The 21227-nt window shown below is 48.3% G+C and overlaps 1 protein-coding gene across 1 annotated transcript in view; it reads right to left on the bottom strand.

Annotated features, from left to right (window-relative positions):
- LOC144124323 (phospholipid-transporting ATPase ABCA3-like) overlaps nucleotides 1-16902 on the bottom strand; it is a 47434-nt gene extending 30532 nt beyond the window's left edge. Inside the window, exons 1-9 of the mRNA XM_077656958.1 lie at nucleotides 16822-16902; nucleotides 15014-15311; nucleotides 12670-12909; nucleotides 8752-8846; nucleotides 5608-5769; nucleotides 4436-4679; nucleotides 3064-3231; nucleotides 1558-1766; nucleotides 7-187 (exon numbers count right to left, since the gene is read on the bottom strand). Coding sequence (XP_077513084.1) covers nucleotides 7-187; nucleotides 1558-1766; nucleotides 3064-3231; nucleotides 4436-4679; nucleotides 5608-5769; nucleotides 8752-8846; nucleotides 12670-12909; nucleotides 15014-15311; nucleotides 16822-16836 — 1612 coding nt within the window. The 5' untranslated portion in view covers nucleotides 16837-16902. The remainder of the gene's footprint in view (nucleotides 1-6; nucleotides 188-1557; nucleotides 1767-3063; nucleotides 3232-4435; nucleotides 4680-5607; nucleotides 5770-8751; nucleotides 8847-12669; nucleotides 12910-15013; nucleotides 15312-16821) is intronic.
- Between the last annotated feature and the right edge of the window lie 4325 nt (nucleotides 16903-21227).

Genomic DNA, 21227 nt, shown 5'->3' with positions numbered 1-21227 from the left:
ACGTACCGCAAATCATTTTCACGAGCGTGCTCTTGCCAGAGCCGCTGTGTCCGAAGATGACGTTGACGCGGTTGCGTATGAGGTCGATGGACAGGTGCTCCATCTCTACGTTGCCCACACGCTTCTTGACGTCCACCAGACTGACAGCAGGCTCACCCGCGGAGCTGCAGCAGTGCATGTCGGGTGGCTGCGAGTGGCGCGTGTAATCAGTAGTTTAACAAACAGGAAACACATGGAGCTATAGACCTGTTCTGAAAAACTAGATCTATACAAGTTTTCCGATTAATCGCAACCTTATTTGGCGGTGTTGTTAAAGAGAATCCACACTCAAGTGTTCTTCTCAGTTTTCTCTCCTGGCAGCATCGCAGTCAGTCGCTGCCCCGTTTCCGACACTCCTGTCTGTTAGCTCTGCACTCTTTTGGGTAATGCACTGTTATGCTGTAGTGAAACGTTCTTGCGGGCTAGCTGGTTTATTCCAGAAAAAAATACTGCGCGAAAGGGACAGGACAGGAAAAAGAGGAACGCGCCTGTGTTGTCGTTTTGTTCCTCCTTCTCCTGTCCTGTTCCTTTCGTGCAGCCGTACCTTTTTCTGTTATGCGGTAATTTGCGTTTTCAAAAAGGGGGCTTAGCCGAGTTTGTTGGTGCATGTCGATGAAAACGACTGGACAGCTCTAACAGATAGGACGGAAGCGGAGAACACATCGCATGTCTGTGTACTTATCTTTCGTCCTATCTGTTTGCGCTGTTCAGTCGTTTCCGTCATTTGCGTTTTACTTGTGTTTTTAATTGCATCACGTAATCATGATGCCCGCTGCATCTACACAACTATTTAAAGGTGGCGCAAAGTGCACGCGAAATGAGCCCACAGCATGTGCGAAGCTAACGCGAGAGCAATCGGCTTCATATAGCAGCTGCTATGCCGAGCAAGTCACGTGACTCGCCCCTCCTCGTCCTATCGCGCGCCGCCGACCCGGGCACCAGCTGCGCCGCCGCGTCACGTGACTCACCGCCTTTGCCATCAGCGCCCGCACGCGCGCCTCTCCTCCCCGTTCCGCACCTATTGGTTATCAGGCTTCACCGCGACCCGGCCGCCATTTTCGCTAGCGACCCATTTAGTGCTATCGCACCAAAAGTGATTCGGATATGGGGAATAGTCGCGTACGATTTATATCCAGACAAGCCATGCGTTCTAGATTGCACAGTCGGCTAAAGGGACCCTGAAATTATTTCAATGGGCATATTCAATGCCAACAGATCTGTAGAGGTGGCCTTTGTGGGTATTCGAGCCTAAGTTGAAAGCTCTCTGAGGACGCCATCAGTTAGAAATAATTTCTAAAAATCGCTTCTCGCAGTAGCTCGCAACCGACTAGGGCGACACACCTCAGCGCGCAACCACTACCCGGTGACGTCAGTAGGCAGAAGAGCCAGCCTTCAAGCTCGTCCAATCTGCCCACTGACGTCATCCAGGTGGAGGACGCGCCCTCTACAGAGCTGTTGCACTAGAATATGCCCATGTAAATCATTTCAGGGTCCCTTCAAGGATCGCCCCTTGGTCACCTGGCGATTCTCGCCGGCTTCTGGCGACCCTTGCCAGAATTCGTCCTGGAGCACGAACTGGAAGTTTTTGCGGCGCATCCGGTCAGGCCAGGGCCACACGCTGTCCAGGTACCACACGAGTGGCACCAGCAACACCAGCGACAGCGGCGACGCTATCACTGCCGCTCCAGCGCCCATCGGGTCCAGTCTCGTCCACGAGAACCCCACGCCTGTACGCACGAGTCGAGCGATCACAAGTTACGCAAGGGTCGACGACCTCTGTAGTGAAGAAGAACGAGCAAAAAGCGCTGTGCGTTGGGTGAAACGGACAGAAGCGTCAAGAGGTACTGGAAATTTCAGCCCCCCTGCCAGGTGCTGAGTCTCAGAACTCGAGCAGGTCCAACAGATTTTTATATTCTGCATTTGGTGAGTTCGGCACGACATCGCCGCTTTTCACTATTGCGATAGCGTCATTACTTTCTACGGATAGGTAAATTGCTTCGGTGGAAAACGTAGACCTGAGGGCAGCACATGAGTTATGTATAGAACAGTAAACCAGTGGTCGGCTTCACCGACAGGGTGAACGCCAAGGAGGCAGCAGAGTATTCTAGGGTGACCTTGAAATGTAGGGAAGCAAGGGAGCATGAGGAAAGATGAAGCATTCAGCCTCATCAGCCTCGGCCTCACTGGCAAGGAGTAAGCGTCACGAAAGGGACATGACCAGGGTAAAATTGGAGAGTACGACGACGATGAGAGCTCCGTCTTGCACTGCTACAGAAGATGTCATTCCGCGAGAAAAGTACGCGTATCCCTTTCCGCCTTAGAAGAAATCCTTCAAGTGAGGCGAATTGTGTTGCCGGGCCACTCATCAACGCGTAAGACTAGGAAAATAAAGAAGCCCTGCGCAGCAAAAGTGACCAAAGTCATCTGGTGGTTTCGTGCCCGAATTATAACGGACGTTCAATAAGCTCCGCCTCTTTTTAATTTATTGATAAATTTAAAGATTTCGCATTTAAATGAGTGTTTTGAAATTTCTCTGCCGTGGGAGAACATCATTTTTCTGTGTAGTCTCCATTAAGTGTAGTGCATTTGCGGTAGCGGTGCACCATAACCCGAATGCCACCATAGAGGGATTAGGGCGGCTGGTATCGGCCCGCAACGACACACACGCCTTTCAGCCCGTACCTCCTCCTTCTGATATTTGGCCGTTTCCCAAGATGTATCAAGGGTGCTCGCTTCGAGACCGACGAGGTAAAGGCCAATCAACAGCCGCGCTGATTCTTCCTCAAAGATATGCGGATTCTGCACCCATAGCAGTAGTGCGCCGTCAGGGAGAGAGGGGGATGCATATCAAAAAGAAGAGACGTGCCCTCATGAAATGGAGCACTTCAGAGCTTCACTTTGAAGTAACATCTTTCGGCTCCACCACTTGATAATAAAAGTGTAGTCCGGGGAGGGAGGGGGTCAATACTTAAAGCTACTCGTAAGTACAAGCCGCAGCAGCCATGTTGGGCACGTGCACCCTACCTTTCCTCTCGGACTCCCACACCGCCCTCACGGCGAGAGTGAGGCTGAAGTTGGGCATGGCGAGACAGAGGACGAAGTTCCAGAGGTCTCCCATCTCGAGTTCCAAGCTCAGAGCGAGGACGGCGCCCAACAGCCACCAAAGCGTGAAAGCGTGGGCACAGATCCAGCCTGCACCAAGGTGCGGTCACATGCCATGTTACCGCCGAGAGAACATCATTATTGACATAGCTGCGTGTCCCCTCCTCCCAACTCACTCCTGGCTCTTACCATCCTGAGCGAAACCAGTGAAATTGTGCCATGAACCGTTGGCATAATTCTTAAGTTGGTCTCTTCAGGTCGAGGTTGTCGTAGCAATGACGTGACCGGCCATCAGTAAAACGATACGGTGTTGAGCGCGCAAACCATTGTTTCAGGATATTTTTTTTAATTCGTCCACTGTTATAAATTAAGTCGTGCTAGCTACTCGCATAGCCACAGTGTCATGACACGATATTACGTCTACAACTATGACGCAGGCACTTCGCGGTAAACACGTGTCGGAAGCAGTTTGCCCCGCATATGGGATTTTATGAAAAGGAAGACAAACAGCAACGTCGATAAGTCAACTTCCTTGGGGACCACAGCCTTCCTGCAGCCCTCCGCGCTTATCGTGCTCCCGACAAAAATTGTCTTCATAAAGTCACGACAAGCAGGTCGCCAAACGGCACAGAGTGAAACTGGGAAACGAGAGCAGGCAGATAGCGCTTCATGGCTGCAAATTTTTTTTTGCTTAGTTAAAATTTTACAGTATATACAAAAACATTACACGAAGAATAGCACCCGCCAATTCGCTAGTTTATAAACTGCTCTAATTTTGTTTGGTTACGCACGTTTATTTGAATTTCATTTAAAATACCTCTTAGCGAGAAGTACCATTTTTCCCGCTTCTTACCAGTCTTCAAAACTAATGCGACTTCTTCGGTCACCCTGAAAATTGGAGAGATCGGGTTAATTTTGAAGATTGGCACAACTCAAGAAAAGTGCAGCACTTCTCGCACAGTCGTATTTGCGATTAATGTATTTGAAATAAAAGAATGTAAACAAACAAAATTAGACCATTTGGACCGTGTTATAACGAGTTGCACCTCGTTATAACGAAGTTGAAGGGGCCCGGCGATTAATTCATTATAGCCATAGTTTCGTTATAGACCATGCTCACCGAGCTTCCAAGGGGAATCGTGATTCCTTCGTTATATTCATTATTTCGTTATAACGATGTTCGATTGTAGTAGCACTTTGCCGGATTCTGTTCTCCGTGTGGCTTTTTCGTATTCTCTCTAACACTGTAACTAAGCGCTAAGCCCCATCGAAGGAAGCAAGCGAGAACGCGTACGGCTCATGAAGAGCGTGCCGAACAGCACGCAGGAGGCTGCCAGCCTGGCGGCGTATGGCAGGAAGATGACGAAGAACAGCGCAGTCGGGGACGAGTAGGAGAGCGCGGTGAACAGGACCCGCCGGTGGGGCCACGTGACCAGCGCCATGGCGGGCAAGCAGGGCAGCGTGGCGAACACGAAGCACGCGATTCCCTTGCCCCACAGGAAGGCGCCGTTGCGGAGGCCTTGGATCAGCATCCACTCCTGCGAGGAGGTAGGGAAGGGAGAGGGGAGAGACCACATCGTAGTACCCGCCGCGTTGGTGATGCCGCTCGGCGCCGCTCGGCGCCGCTCGGCTGCTGAGACCAAGGTCACGGGATCAAATTCCGGTCAAGGTGGCTGCATTTTGATGCAGTCGAAATGCAAAAACTAAATAAATGGATAAAAAAATTGCTGCGCGATGGCGGTGCATATTAAAGAATCCCGGATGATAGAAATGACTACAGTCTCTCTCATAGTTCACATAGATCTTTGGAACATTCAAACACACCGCAGCCGAAACATGGAAGATAATGGGAAAGCTTGATAAAAAATTGCAGATGGCTATGAAAAACTAATACGCATAAGCTTGAAAGGAAGGAAGGGAGGGAGGGAGGGAGGGAGGGAGGGAGAAGGAAAGAAGGGAGGGAGGGAGGAATGGAGGGCGGGAGGAAGGAAGGGAGAGAGGGGGAGGGAGGAAGGAAGGACGGAAGGAAGGAAGGAAGGAAGGAAGGAAGGAAGGAAGGAAGGAAGGAAGGAAGGAAGGAAGGAAGGAAGGAAGGGAGGGAGGAGAGTGACGCTTCACTGTGTAGTGTGCTTTGTGAACAGCGCCTTCGATGTTGCGAATATTTAGAGGGTGGGAAAGACGTCGCTGTTCGCGCAGTAATCTTTGGAACAACACAAGAGTGGCACGACCATGATCTGAAGTCAGGTGCGGGCCAGTTGGGCGGGGAGCTTCATTATCGGAAACGCTATTTATTTTACTAGTAGTAGCTAAAAGGGGGAGGTTCCGCAATGTCACCGCTTTTTGCAGCCAGGCCCCGCCTAGGTCGATCTCTTATTCGTCGTCTGCATGGAATGACGTCATCACACAGCAAGGTCGCACGACGCACCGTCATCGTCGCCAGCGAGATGGCAGCGCAGGACCGCTCACCCTTTTGTCGTTGACCTTCTCCTCGATGAAGCGGTAGATGTAATTGAGGCACAGCGGTAGTAGGCCTACCTCGAAGAGGAGCATCGCGGCCCACGGGTACAGGGGCTGGCACGCACCCACGTCCACCTCCATCGAGGGCAGTGGGAACCGCTTCATGCGGACCTGCAGTGGTCGCCAAAGCCCCCGGTGAGCTCCTCCATCGGCTGGCCAACCAGAACAACGGTACAGGTTGAAACACGAAAGAAGTGAAGGAAGTATTGGCGCGTACATTCCTCCGTAGCAAACCGCACTTTGTCACTGGAGCACTCCGAGGAACGCCGACAAATGCTGTGGCCCATAGATGAACAAACCGGAGATGCCCTCGCCGATCGGCCACAGTCATGCATGCGTAATTGCGTGTACTGAGTCAGGAATTCGCAGCCGGATGTATCGGAAACACAGGCGTCCAGGAGAATTCCACCAAACGAAATATCCTGGGAATACCGCCTCTAAGCTTCCTGCATGCTAACAACCAGGTATCTTGGCACGTCTAAGAATATTCAATTCATTTCGAATTTTTTACAACAGTACAAAAATTCGAGGGCAAGTAACAAAAAGCTGCTGATTAGCAGCTTGACGAAGGTTGCTGCCCCTATGTGTGACAGGTTGAAGGGCGTTAACATACACCTTCTCATTGAAACAATTATAAATGTCTGGATTAAAAGCAGAGAAGATCACTTATACATATGTTGTAGACACTCTCACTGGACACAATCAAGCTTACTATTCGTAGGCGTACATTGGGACATATTACAAACAATAAGAAAACTAATAGCACTTTTGGACATACACTGGTGCATATGTTACACACTGCAATGCTACCAAAGCCATCGGCATGTCATGTTACCATAATACACATAATAAAAATGCACCATGTTCATTTTGCCTTAATCTCACAGCAGAAAAATAAACAACGTTACGTAAGACTTGATAGAACGAAATGTAAGGGAAACCATATAAAGCCACCACTAGATGGACACAAAAATTATCGATACAATCGCAACAAATTGTCATTGAGGTCCGGAAGTTGATTACATTGCTAGGCTAAGTAGCAGGTTCTGTGCTAGAAATGAGATATTTTTTGCGATATTAACGTCTTACGATATTAACGGAGACAATTACTCTTCCAAGATGCGTGCACCTGGTCGCATAACCTGCATGCAAAAATGGCTGCCGTGTGGTGCTCACCGTTTGGTTTCTATAAACTTGTGAAGTAACACGCTGTATGTGGATAGGATAGTTCTACCTTCGAGTTGCGAGGGCTGCTAACTGCTGCTAATTTCACTGTTACTAACCTTCGTAGCGTCAACTGACGGGCTAGTTGGTTTTCCATGGTTTTTTACCAGCACAAAAAGACGCGGAACTAAGAAATTAGCAGCCTACAGGATTTGACTGTTTTACAGTGAATACTACGACTGTGCTGCAGACCCAAGCAAAAATACCAAACGCACAACGACCGAAAGCGCAGATCCAATTGCCCTGTTAACTTGGGACACAATGCGAGTGAATGAAACAGATCTGATTAACATGGGAAATGTACGTGCTTTTAAATGGTTATTTTAGTCAGCAACTCAGGCTACGAGTGACACCGTTTTGGAAGTCTCCGGATAATTTCGACCACATGGGGTTGATTAACGTGTATTCAAGAGTGTCTTCTGGCGGGCTAGTTGGTGTATTTTGTTCATGTGCACTGACATCGCACAGTACGTGGGCCTCTAGCCTCCATCGAAATTCGACCACCGCGGCCGGGATCGAACCCGCGACTTCCGGTCAGCACCCGAGCACCACAACCACAGAGCCACCGCACCGGCCATATTTTAAATGGGTCATACTGCACAAACATTACAGACTTAAAAAGGAAGACGAAAAGCACGAAAAAACACACGGACGCAAAGAAAGACAAAGGACAAGCGCTATCCTTTGTCTTTCTTTGCGTCCGTGTGTTTTTTCGCGCTTTTCGTCTTACAATGCAGTACCAACTAGCCCGCACCCACACCTTACTAAACTTAAAAAATCTTCAGTCACAGCTCTTGTCAGGTGATCCCAACAATTCAGTGCTTATGGTTGTACTTATCATAGTTAATTATGAAAGATGTAACAGTCAAGACGACGGCAATTACACTCGCTACTCAGTTACAAAAATTTGACTGCCGGATTCCGCTCAGTTTGGATTGTATTTTTTTTTTTGCCTACACATTCATCTTTCGGACCACTCATGAACTTTAGATGAAGGGGGTCCAAGGGGGGGGGGGGGGGGGGGAGATGCGGCAATTCTAATTATTTTCCTTATTTATGCATGAAACGTACGAAAATGTGGCACATATATGCAACTTTTTTGAAAATATTAGAATTGAAATTTATTTTAAGGAAATTTCTATTGTTGCTTAGCAAAAGCAGAAAAAGCGTAAGCTAGTCAATAACCCTTAAATTTTATTCCCTCGCTCTCTTCGCTCATCAACTAGCTTGCTTTTGGTCAGAGAAATGTGGCATTGCGACGAGCAAAAGCTCTCATCTCTCCTCTTCACGGTGATTAATAGTGATTCGTTATCGGAAAAGGGCTCCCTAGTCTGAAATGTGGGGAACCCGCGATGCGCCGGGACCACCTGCAGATGTGCGATTCGCTCACAACTGCCGACGCCACCACTAGCTATGAAAACTTCTTTTTCTAAATTTTGACTGTATAATTCATTGCATTTTTTTGCTAGAAGACAGACGGAGAGGCGAGAATCACGAAAAAACAACTAAAAGTTGACGATTATGACGAAATTGGCCATTTCATTTGCAGATTCCCTGCTGAGAGCACGTTTGGAGCGCTCTCTTAAAACGAAATCAACAATTTTTTATTTTTTTTGTAGATAGCGCTGAAAATACCTACGCAGATGTTTGGTAAAGTTTTAGATGACGCAACGTATTTCAAGGTCAAATGTTCCGAATTCGAAAAAATTAGCTTGAATTTCTCTTCATTAATAGAAACTTATTCTGCAGGTGCGCATGCTTTCGGGATATTTTTGGCTGTAGGAGCAGGTGTATTACCAAACCTGGCTGTAGGTAGCGTTCATTGGTCTAGTTTAGCCGTCAGGGCTGTCAATAAAAAATTATGCATGCCTTGATTTCCGGAGGCCTTGGCTGAATGTTTCTCGTCTCAGCGTATAGGGCTAAGTGTGCTCGATTCAGCCGGCACTGAACGGGCCACAGTGTCCCTGCAAGAAGTTGAAGGAACATTGCACATTTTAAGAAAGATTGAGAACAACTCGGAGTTCGCGGTAAAAAGTGATTATATGGCTCTTTCCGGGTGCGTTTAGTTTGTCCGGCAACAAAAAGAGAAAATTATGGCTGAGAAAATACAGTTAAAAATTTTCCTGTTACTCGATTCAAACTCGTCACATTCACAGCTGGTTGCCGTCATTTCTTTATGTGAATGGCGGCGTATCTTGGATCCGCCAATAGATTCGCTGTCGACGCACGAATGTTTTTTTTTTTGCTCTTTTTTAGCTTATACAAGGTACATTTTCGGGTACAGTGGTCTTTTTGCTGTTTGAATGCCGTACTCTGTCAATACGGACAAAATTCAATTTGTTCTCGGCGCCCGCTTAATGAAGAAGCCTCATCTAAAAGCGGCCGGTCTCGCTGCTTTCATACCGAGTGCATTTGGATGCTATATCTGATCAGAGGTTGATTGTATTAGAGGCTGGTGGCATAAGCCTCGTCATCCGCGGTAGAGTTGGACGTCAAGAGAGGAAAGCGACACTGAAATGACGTTATTATATGTGCCATTTGAACATAGTGTGTCCCGGATGTAGACGTCAGGAGTGGACTGCGCGTAAAGGCTGTGCGGCGAAGGTTGTACTTTCTTCAGAATTAGTCTTTCTTCGCTTATTTCAGTGCGGTTTATAATAGAGAATCGAAAGTGAATGCATTATTAGCCAGACGCGATGGTTAACGACGTGTGCAGTTTTATACAGGAGAAGCTATTTAGGCACATGACAATTGAATATTGAAAAAAAGAACGGAAACGAAGAACATTTTAGTTCAAAGAAGACAACAGAGCTTTGGTGGAAGTGCACCATGAGCCATGTATCGAGACACTTGGAACAACTGAAGAAGAGGGAGACCAGGGATCCCGGACGCCATGATGTGTTAGTCCTGGGAGGAGCTGAACTCCCGGAAGGAATAGCGGCAGTCCTGAAGGAAGGCCCAAAATTCAGCGTACAAGCCAAACTCAAGCCACACGAATGGCTAGCCCTTAACCGACGACTGGCCAACAAAACAACGAAAGAAAACCAGGAAAGGTGCTTCTTGGACGGCGTTGACACCCTCACTAGGTCAGTCAGAGATCCAAACCCTCACAGCCATCGAGCTGACCCCACGGCGAAGGTCGTTTCGTTTTTTAGAGCGAATGATCTGCAGCTTGTGCAGGCTGACAGAAGGCGGTTTTGTTATAATACCGTCCGGTTTGTACAACAAAAAGGCAATAGAAGCAGTCAAGAAGAACTTCAGGTCCGTGGAAGTGAAAACGAAGCAAATGAAGAAAGGTGCAGTGTCGTTTTGTGAGGAATTGCACCTGCATAAACTAGCTAGTGCCATCAGGAAGTGTGAAAAGAACTGCCTTTCGGTCTTTTTCTCGGCGAAAACTCACAAGCCGGAAATGCCTTTCCGGACAATAGTAAGCGAAAAGAATACTTGGCAACGGCAAATCAGTCAATTTTTGCTCGAGGACCTGAAGACTCTGGAAATAGAAGACCCCTTTGGAACTAAGAACTCTGATGATGTGATAGCCTTCCTTCAGACTAATAGGAACATTAGGTCTGGTTTTTCCATTGATGTAGAAGATCTTTTCTACTCGGTTTCGCATCGACATCTCTTTTCTGCAGTGCGTGATTGCATTGATAGGAATGGAGCCACGGCTTTTCAAAACTCTTCTGGATTGAATGTGGACAACTTCATGTCATTACTTGAGTTTTATCTGAAGGCCACTTTTATTGATTTCAATGACCAAACGTATCTACAAAAAAAAAGGGCATTTGCATTGGCTCGTGTGTCGCCCCGGTAGTTTGTAATATATTTTTATCTGAAATTGACCGCTCCTTGAGTGAAGCACTTGACACGGATTGTATAGTCCACATTTTTAGATATGTAGACGATTACCTGGTCTTGTTGGCAGGTAGCGATTTTAGTTTTGACGAAGCAGTAGCTGATGTTTTAGGTACGTTTGGTCGAAACAGCATGGGCCTCACCTTCACTCACGAACTGCCTAGCAGTAATAACCAATTACAGTTTTTAGACCTCACCCTAACCTTTCACCCTTCACATGTTTGCTGGCGATACTGTCCACGCGCCAAGAAAGATTTGTTGACATTTCATTCAAACCATTCTAAGACCGTTAAGAGGGCTATCGCTTCCCAGTGCCTAGCGTCCGCACTAAAGAAGTCCTGCCACCATGCCATGCACGCCAGCTTTGCATCTCAGGTGTCCAGGTTGCAGAATGCAGGCTTCCCGGCTCCCCTGGTTCTCTCCGTGACGCAGACCTTGCTGAAAAAGCTGAAGGGCAGCAATGAAAACAACAGACCTCAAGAAAAAAGGCTGGAAAGGCCGGAAGTTGTACCTTACGTACACCACACCTCTCATAACCTCAAGAAGGTGGCCAATAAGTACGGCGTCAACGTGGTATTTTCATCGCCGCGAAAACAAGCCGGAATGTGCTCACGTATTGGGAGAAAGGAAATGCAAGAGTGCGCCATCAGACACCGAACGCCACTTATTGGCTGCAAGAAAGGAGTGGTGTACGAGTTCCCACTTACATGCGGGAAGGTGTACGTTGGACAGACCGGCCGGTGTCTTAATGAGCGCCTGCTTGAGCACAAGAATTCATTGAATAAGAAAGGAGCCCATCTTCCAGACCACTGCCAAGCATGCTCGAAAGAGAAACGTTTAGTCTGCAAGCCCCGACTGCCTGAATGCAAAGTGCTACTGAAAAGCCGTGATAAGACCGAACGTGAGCTCGTGGAAGCCTTTTATATCAAGAAACGAGGTGACAATTGCATCAGTGATACCTCGGTTATTATCCGGCACAGTGAAATGATGTTTCTTGAGGCATATCTGTGAAAGGTAGATGTTTGTCAAATTGAGATTAAGAGCATGGATAAGGTCAGAGGCTATATATACGCTCTTCCCTGAATAAACCCTGTTGAAAGTGTAGCGCTCGTCCTGTTCCCTTCCTCGTCAGTGTTGCCAGTTTGCGCTCTTATGTCTTTCACGAATATGCACCAACAAGCCCAGTTGCAAGTACTTTTTAGTATACTGAGTTGGATTTTCACTTCGCTGGCGCAATGACCGTTGCATGGAAGTGTTATTTTTTTTATTTATACGAGTTCCTGATGTCAGGGTTTACAGATGTGGTCATGTAACAATGTGAAATGCACCCAGCCTCCATTTCCTCTCGAGCATGTATTTTTTTTGTCACTTTGGGTGCGTTTCAGTTATCTTGTTCGCGTTTTATCTGACACCGAAACGAAGCAGACGTTGACGAAAACTATTGTTGATGTGAAGATAGGTCTGGAATTTCCTCTCAGAAGCATGGCGGCTGTTAACTGCTGTGGCGTAAAAAACTTCCCTTGAAAAGGCAGGGTTGTCGAACGTATTAGTCGGGCAGCCCGACAGTTTGCCATAAGCAGAATACAAGAATGTTGATGTCCGTAAGAATTACGATGTTCCCAGACCTGAGTGGTTAAGGGTCGTAAAAGGTAATAATTTCTGAAGCCGCATTACTGATTCTACGGACGCAGCTTTAACCTTCGGCACCAATGCCGTAAACTGAATACGAAGAAATGCTAATGAGTAAGTACTCCTTGAGTTGTAATTCAGTGTATGTAGCTGTTTTCTTTTTGCTCCACCATTGAACTAAAAGATCTAATTCCAAATAAGCACTGGAACTCTCTTGGACGTCCCATGGACGTCCTAAACGTCCTCAGGACGTCCAAGGGAGTTTGAGTGCCCATCGGGGAGCAAGCACCTGCAACCGCGTACTTAGAAGCATTTCCTCTTGGTCGTCGTCGATGGCTCGAGGCCCTGGGCAGCGGAAGACAAATTTCTCCGGGGGCAGCGGTTCGTCGAACAGCAGCGTGTAGTTGAGGTCGCCGGGCGCACTCGGCGACCCGCTAGCGGCCGCCTCGTCGATGCCGTCAAAGAGCACCGCCACGTCGGCGCGCAGAGCACCGGTGTCTGCCTTCTTTAAGAGCTCTGCCGCATTGGCGAAGCCCTCCAGGTCTGGCCGAGCGTGCGAGGAAGCCGAAGGCGAATATAGCGTCTGAGAAAAAGACAGCCACCACCGCGGACTGCCTATCTTCGATCGTAGTAGTTCATTCCCCGACGGATGTCCTTGCATTCCGGCTCCATACTTATTTCTCTAATTTATGGAAACTAAACATTTAGACACAATTTCCTATCTGGTTGGGTTTGATAACTTGTAATAAACTCTGTCACGTCTCCCCGGCCAAATTTTTGGTCGAAGGCAAAGTTTATTGTAAGTGCTCTAATTTCTGCTCGTATTACGACCGATGAAAACGACCGTCATTTCTTTCAGGCTTTTCGCCGTCATATTGAAGGCAACTTTTGAAGCGCGCTCGAGGCTCTTGGGGTCACAAGTGCTGACACCACGGAGAAAAAATTAATGAGGGGCGATCACTTGGATTGATGAGGAGGAAATGCGACAGCATTTTTAACCCAACAGCGTTAGGGAGCTGGGGGCGCAGAAAAGCTGGCGTCGTCGACCGTGAGCGAAAAATCCGCGAAACATCCCCAGAGAAGCAACCTAGGAGGCAGGTGGGCCACCTAGGTCACGTGACCGTGTGACGTCATCACATCCTGCCGACGGCGTTCTGAGCAAACCACCCACCGTGGCAGGTGGCAGTTAAATTAATGGCTCGTGAAGAGAGGCTGCCCGGGAAGATCAACATGTGTCGCACAAGCCCCACCGGTGGCAGCCCCTGCCATTGCAGAGCATTGGCGCGTCGCTGTACCGCTGCACCACTGCGCTAGGAGTGATCTGATGGCTCCCAGGGATCTATGAGTGCAATGTAGAGAAACAGGAATTCCGCATATATGGGCGTTAACCCATTAGCGCCATCGCGTCATACCCTTAAGGCGGAGCTCAAGTGTTCCCCTCCGATTTTTCTTCCACCCGCCATTCTATTCTAATTCTTATCTCATCCCAGTTACGAATCAATTGCATTTCATTCACTAATTTGTCGCAATTCTGATTCTATTCCATTTTTTGATTCTATTGATTCTATTCTAATTACATGTCTACTATAATAGTCGCTTTGGTTATTCATTTTTGGTGAGTCATTGTTTGTCCAGCGCCGCCCTCCGCTCCCCTGCCACGTATGGCAGGTGGAGGCGCCACACAGATGTCGACGCCGCCGTCGCGACTACGGACAGTTTTCGCCTTCATGGCCCTCCTAATCGCGTTATATATATATATATATATATATATATATATATATATATATATATATATATATATATATATATATAAAAACTCGGGAGAGGGCGTTACGTCATGCGGCCGGACTTCGCAAGCCAAGCCCTTTTGAAGCCATTCCCTTGCCTCTTTCTTTATCCGGGCACTCGACGTCACGCGATTGCTGCAACTGTACCTAACCGAGACTCGGCCCTGGCCAACCAAACCCACCGCGAGCTGTCTAATGGGGCCAGCTTTCTGCGTATCTGCTTCAATTTTTTCACACGGCACTCCGTCCGACTAACTTCCTTCATGGCCGAGCTTTGCACAGAAGTGCACGAAAGCCTCTCTTTAAACAAGCACCAGCTGCATCCAAGCAAAAGCTTTGGATGAACGAACACATCGCTCATGTTCAGTGTACGCAAGACAATATATCGGATACACGAAAAGTACGGGTGAACGGGTGTTTTAAAACACAGCTTTTTACTTGTATGAATGTGGTTTTCGCGACACACTGCTGTGCATACGTCCACCTTGCAAATCTGCGTGATTTACACCGTTTACATGCGCGCTTATATATTCCTCAGCGAAGTAAAGGCAGGCATTTGAACAGGCCAACTAGCCTTTCGTTTTTCATTCGGTTCAGAAACAGCTGGCACGCACTTCGACTTTCGGTTGTGCATGTATCATCACGATGCAAAGAGAAGGAGTTCTTTGAGTAACCCGCTCTGGGCACCCGTTGGGCCAACTGCGCAAAACACAATGGCTGTCAGATGATACAGCGAGGCCGAATCGGGAAAGATATTGTCCCGATGGGGTGAAGTCTTTAACACAGCAAACTTAAGTACATTTCAAACAAGGCGTGCAATGCGCGGGTTCGCACGATATTGCATAGCAAGCTGCCCTCACCTCTGGAAGCTGCCAGCCTTGGGAAGGCTCTGAGCAGCAGCTCCCGAGCGTAAAGGTTGGCTGCCGGCGCGAAGGCGACTCGGCGTCCCTGGTAAGGCGCGTCGCAGGGGTCTCTGCGCGCACCGGAGGCACGGGCGTCCATTTGCACGCGGCCGAGGTCCGGGTAGGCGGCCGACGAGCACCAGAACAGCGCCATCAGAAACACCGGGGCGCTCAGCTCCAGCACGCTGACGAGCAGCTTTCGGCGAACGCGATACACCACCAGGTCCTTCCAGACCACCAGGCTCACTTGGACGACCTGCGAGTTGTGGCCAGCCGCTGATCAGCGAGCAATGTCTACACTCATGGACAAACGTTCACTGCAAAGGGTTTGAATTGGGTTAGCTGGTTACCGACCTCGGGCATCTTAACTAGCTCAGAAAGGCAGGGACCAGACAGTTTGTGTCCCGTCCCTGCTCTCTTGTACCTGTCTTCATTCCCTCCTATTCACATCGCTGAGATAACCAAAAAGTGCGTGTACGAAATTATTTGGAATGAATCGAACACGTTCTCAAGTTTTCGAATAATTGCCATGAAGTTGGAATAGGGCGCGCTGTAGTTTACAGGCGCTGTTTCAGAAAACTGGAGGGTCACTTAAGCTCAGCCTATAAGGGTATGACGCGACAGTGGCTCTTCCTGCCCACGCAAACACAGACACTGATTCCTCTTTCACAATCACAACCATTATGTGCAAGACTACACGACATGTACTTTTAAAGCACCGCTTTAACCAAGCCGTACTAACGTGCCTGCGAGGCCTAGAGGTAGCCTGTCTGACTCGCAGCGCAAGGGTCAGGGCATACAGCAATGGGTCTGGTGCGTAGCAGCTTGAGAGGCGACCTGCTGCGTGTTTATATGAGGGTGAGGAGGAAGACGGAGGCCGATGGCCCGTGCGCTTGGCGCGTTGCACGCGGTTGCTCCAGTCGCTGAGGATCCGAAGCGTCGATGCAGTCTCACTAGTGATTCTACGTAGCCGGTGTAGCTGGCGACATCTATGGGAGCCTCTTGTAACAGCCTCTTTCGGCCACAACAGGAACAGCGACGACGACAAGACGCCGGCTTTTCTGCACAACGGGGCCCTTACGGCAGGGTTCAGGCACATTTAGCAAGCCCTGCCTGCATGCCCAATATCGCAGGCCATCCGTGCCTCCTTACATTGCCCTCGTCAGGACTTAAGGTGTGACATGGCTATCTTTACTGTCGTCATCGGTAACAAAAGGAAATTTTCCAACCACGGTGTTTCCAACATACTGACTTCATGTTGCGTGCACCCTGGTGGAGCTCTGTAGTGCGTCTTCCGACAGCTGCAGCTCAAATTCCACCAGTTATAGCGCTGACGCTAGCAGTTCGCAGTTTTGAACGAATATTCGTACTAATATTGCCGCACGTAGCTAGCGAATAAGCAAGCTCTTTCGATTCAGTTCTTTCACTATTCAATTCGTACTCGATTCGGGTTCAAGAAAGTACTATTCAAGCACCCGTAAAGAGAAGGCCATGCGTTCAAGTAACGTGCTGACTAAGAAGCCCTGTAAATTTCCCACCTTCATTCGCAGCGTACAGTCATTATGGGGATTGGGGTGCCAGCAGCGGCAGCCGTGGGGTGAAATGAGAGGCGGATAGAGTATTACGTACACGAGACACTTGCTCATGAACAAAACAACCTTATATCCCATTTTCCTGCTGAAGGTTACTATGGAGAGAGGATTCGCCAGAGCTCATCTCTATTAAAACCTCTCGTTAGGTTGCATGCCTTGCGAGTCGACACTTACGAACGGGTGCGGCATCCTGGACGAGTCTTGTTGTGGTTGTTGCCTCTGAAGCGATGGCACTGAAATCTTCTTTGTTCTTCTTTGTCACCGCGTGTGCACGAGAATGGAAAACCACCAGGCTGGGCGACGTCACACTCGCAAAATGTTCACAACACATAATTTCTGATTATCGACACGCCTGTCGAAATTATATGAGGGGAAGAATAGCGCCGCTTGCCAGCAAAATTTTAGAAAACGCGCAACATAGCTCAATGCAGAGAACAAAACAATTGGTATGGGTGTTCGGACACCAGGGAATAGAAGGGAACGAGGCTGCTCACACAGCCGCCGAGCGTCTCTCCCCCGGACTTCCACTGAATTCCCAGACTCTGTCGGGACTCCTGTACCGAATCCGCTGCGCTTACCATATATGCGGACACCACAACATATCTGCGCCTCAGTAGGCAAACGTTCCAAGAGCCCGCCAAGGGCCTGGATAGGACTGAGGAGCGACACCTCAGAAGGCTGCAAACGGGGTTGTTTCTAAGCCCCGCAATTCTAAAAAACAGACCAGACTTTTTCGGGGTACTGTAAGTTTTGTGAGATGTGGGCATACGCATATCATATGGTATGAGCCTGCCAGAAAAACCCAAAAATGAAGAGAGAAAATCAGCCAACCAGAGAGGTCTGGGAGGCGACCTTGTCCGACTGCTTGGAGCTGGAGTCCCAGAGGGCTCTGGTCCAAAGAGCGCGGGCAGCGGCTACCGCCAACGGTGTCCCGGAATGAGGACTACCACCCAAGCAAGGGAGCGGTGAAACCCTCCACTCTCCTCTAAAACCCGCCCCAATGCATCCAATGAAGTTTTACCACCATCACCACCAACACTGAAACGCAGTACAAAAAATGCTTCAGATATGAAGCATAACTGAAAAACTCCATACGGGCCGGCTAAGTTGTTCGGACAGATTGCAACAGCGTGAGGCCTTCGGTTTCGATTCTAGGCCGCGATGAGAAATGGCTAGAGCAGGTTCCCACGCGGAAGTTGTGGTGCGGGGTATAATAGGTGGTTGCTGGGGTGGTTTTGGGCAACAATCTTAGATCAATCTGTTTCGCAGGTACCCGTACCCACCCGCTAGCTGACGCGGCTACTGTGGATGTCGCTGGAACTAATGGCGCTGCAGTCGCACTTTTCTACATGTCCGGCGCGAGGTACCGTGTGCTTCATGCGCCTCGGGTCGCATTGAAATGTAAAGATAGACAGTTTTAGCGTAGCCGGTTAGCTATACAGCAAATACGGTGTTGCCGTTGCTGCCGATGATTGCAAGGCTTGCCTAGCCCACTTGCCGCACGGTACAACAAATGCAGTACAACAAGTGTAGTAGCAGTTACCGTAGTTACCGTGTTTACCGTACGGTGGTGCTAAAACTCGCTAATACTCAAATGAGAAAAAAAAAACATACTCCACGCGCCGCACGCTATACAAACGTTCACTTCAATAAGGCTTTCTTATTTCTTTTGTCTGTTCCTTACGCACACAGTAGCAAACCAGTATCAGGCAGAATAACACTCCAGAAATACTCATAAAACAGTCAGTTGTTTCAAGGGTACACAGAGAAACCATTCATTTGATTTCTTCTATTTTATGCAGCGCTGCTCATTTCACATCACGTTTCCCAGATATGCAAGCAGTTACTTTATTAGACTAATATTTTGGTAGGTTAAAATGCTTTCTAAAGCTAATTTTCTGCTGGTCACAGAAGTGCAGGGATGGAAAAGGCAGGGCCACACAGATAACGCGGAGGCTCCAGTTGCCGACGTGAGTAGCGCGTCAACGTTTTTAGACTAGGACAGTTTGGTGGTGAAAATATTTATGTAATCATAAGGACAGTTTCAGAACTTGCTCCGGGGATGCGGCCCCATCCTGTCGCCGCTTTAATATCTATTATTTCTATGAGATGCGAGCTCCGTCTTTAGGGTGGTGTCAGTACCGAGTAATACCCCTGTCACACTAGCAAATTTAATGTCATTCCAATCGAATGTCATTCGATGCCTCGAATGTCATTCGGTGCCTTTCGGTGCTACACGGTAAAAAATAATGTCATTCGAAAATGATGGCAGTGACGATCAGTGAAAAAAAAAAGTACAATTCAAACACATCAATGCGCATAACATATGTTACAAATTGTTGTGTAGTGTTTTAAGAGCGGGTGAGAACATTTCTGTGCAATATTATAAGGTTAAAAAATTATTTCTGGCCATTCTGCGGTACTCCAGCCATCAAAAGCCAAGCCAAGTACAAAGTCAACCACAAATCCGAAAAATGTAAACATGTAATGTAAACAGACAGACCACAAGGTAGATAAACGGGACAAAGGCGCTCCGTCCCGTTTATCTACCTTGTGGTCTGTCTGTTTTCGCGCCTGTAATCCAAAGATGTACCAACTTGCCCAGCAAGACGTTCTTTTAATGTAATGTAAATGTAATGTCGCCGCCGCGACGCCCATTGGTTGCGCTTGATGACGTGATAAGTTTACTCTGGACTACGGTGCTGCGCCGGGTGCGGCTGCTTCTAGCCGCGCGTCGCTTTTGATGTTCACTGGTTGGATTTCGTCTACATATTGCTAAGTTCGCGTGCTCTCCACGCCTGGGCCCCGAGAGGGCAGGATGCTCGGGTTTGAGCTTTTGGGTGTACAACCTTAGTCTGTAAAGTTTCGAGACGGATTTATTTTCTTCTCGAGAAATGATTCCCCAAAACAAATTTTGGTGCGTTTGTATAGCGCCATGTTTTCGGGCTAACCTAAGCTATTTATATTAATTGCTAATACAGCTGCTAAATGGCACTACATGTAGAAAAATTAGTCGTCTGCGCATTCTACTGTGAGTGAATGTTGAGAGATGGATGTATACCTCGAACAGCGTGTAAACATAAAATTCTGCGCTGCGTGAAGCTTGGCAAGACAGCCACACAAAGGTATGAGCTTCTTTGTGACGCTTACGGCAACAAGACATTATCTCGGGCGCGAGTTTTCGAACGGCACAAGAGGTTCGTTTCTGGGGGAACGGCGGTGGAAGACGACATAAGGCAGAGGCGCCCTTCAACCTCACGGAATGAAAACAACGTGGCTCGGATCAGGAAATCGTACAGTAAGACCGCACCATTACAGTCCGCATACTGTCAGATGCTCTCGACATTAGTAAGACAACATGCCACCAAATTTTGCTTGAGAACTTGAGGAAACAAAAACTGAATGCCTGACTTGTGCCGCAATCCCTCACACAGGGCTAGAAGGACACGCTGGCATCAGTGAGCGCCGATTTGCTTTCCGAGGCAGAGAAGGATGCTGCATTCGTCGACAGGATCATTGCTGAAGACGAAACATGGTTTTTCCAATACGATCCTCAAGCAAAGAGGCAGAGCGCCGAATGGCGGTCCACGAGCTTTCCCGCGTCGAGAAAGGTGCGGCGACCGAAGACCAAAACAAAGACGATGCCGATAGTTTTTTTCGATGCCAGAGGTGTCATACACCACGAGTTCGTCCAACAAGGGCAGACGGGGAATCAGGAGTTTTATATCCGCGCGCTCCAACACATGCGGTATGCACTCCGACGCCGTCGCCCTGTCTTATGGGCATCTGGACAATGGCGCCCTCTCCACGATAACACAAGGCCGCACACTGCTGTCAGCATGACAAAATATCTCGCCAAGCACAGCATTACTGTACTTCCCCAATCGCGATACTCGCCTGACCTCTCTCCGTACGATTTTTCCCTGTTTCCACGTGTGAAGTGAGCCCTAAAAGGTCACTGGATGGGGAGCGTAAAGGCCATTCAAGACGCCACGACAAAGGAGCTGACAGCCCTGCCAAAAGAAGCATTTTCCAGCAGTCTCCAAGACCTCAAGAAGCGTTGGAAGCTAAGTATAGACTGCAAGGGAGACTATTTCGAAGGGGGGCTGCACAAATGATTTCAATGTTAAACGCATCTTTTTTAATTGACTCAGTCTCGGAACTTTACGGACAAAGGTTGTAAATCTCTAACGAAAGTGAAAGCCGTTCTTTTCTTGGTTTCACCCGGTGAAATGGAAGAACACGACGTGCCTCTTGCTCCCTCGTAGTTTAGCTTGATAAAATTCTTCACGTGGGTAATATGCGGCAGTGCAAAGTAGTTTGCAGTTCAGCTTCGTACGTCATCCGTGTGCAGGCCGCATCTCTGCGCTGACCGTAAATGCATGCTTACCTTCCTTGACTTACTGGCGATGTGAAGGGCAGCAACTGTTAAACGTCGCTTAGAACACCTCTAAAATTGCGGCTCAAGTCGAAGTAACAGCACTAAATTACTCGAAGTGCGGGCTGCTTAGTTATCTCCTTGCAGCACCGACTGCAGCAGAAAAGCGTCTTTATTATGAGATTTTTCCTTGGCTTATTTT

Source organism: Amblyomma americanum, chromosome 3, assembly GCF_052857255.1.
Source record: "Amblyomma americanum isolate KBUSLIRL-KWMA chromosome 3, ASM5285725v1, whole genome shotgun sequence".
NCBI lineage: Eukaryota > Metazoa > Arthropoda > Arachnida > Ixodida > Ixodidae > Amblyomma > Amblyomma americanum.
The sequence above is the reverse complement of the archived record's forward strand: the minus strand, read 5'-3'. Positions and strand labels throughout refer to the sequence as shown.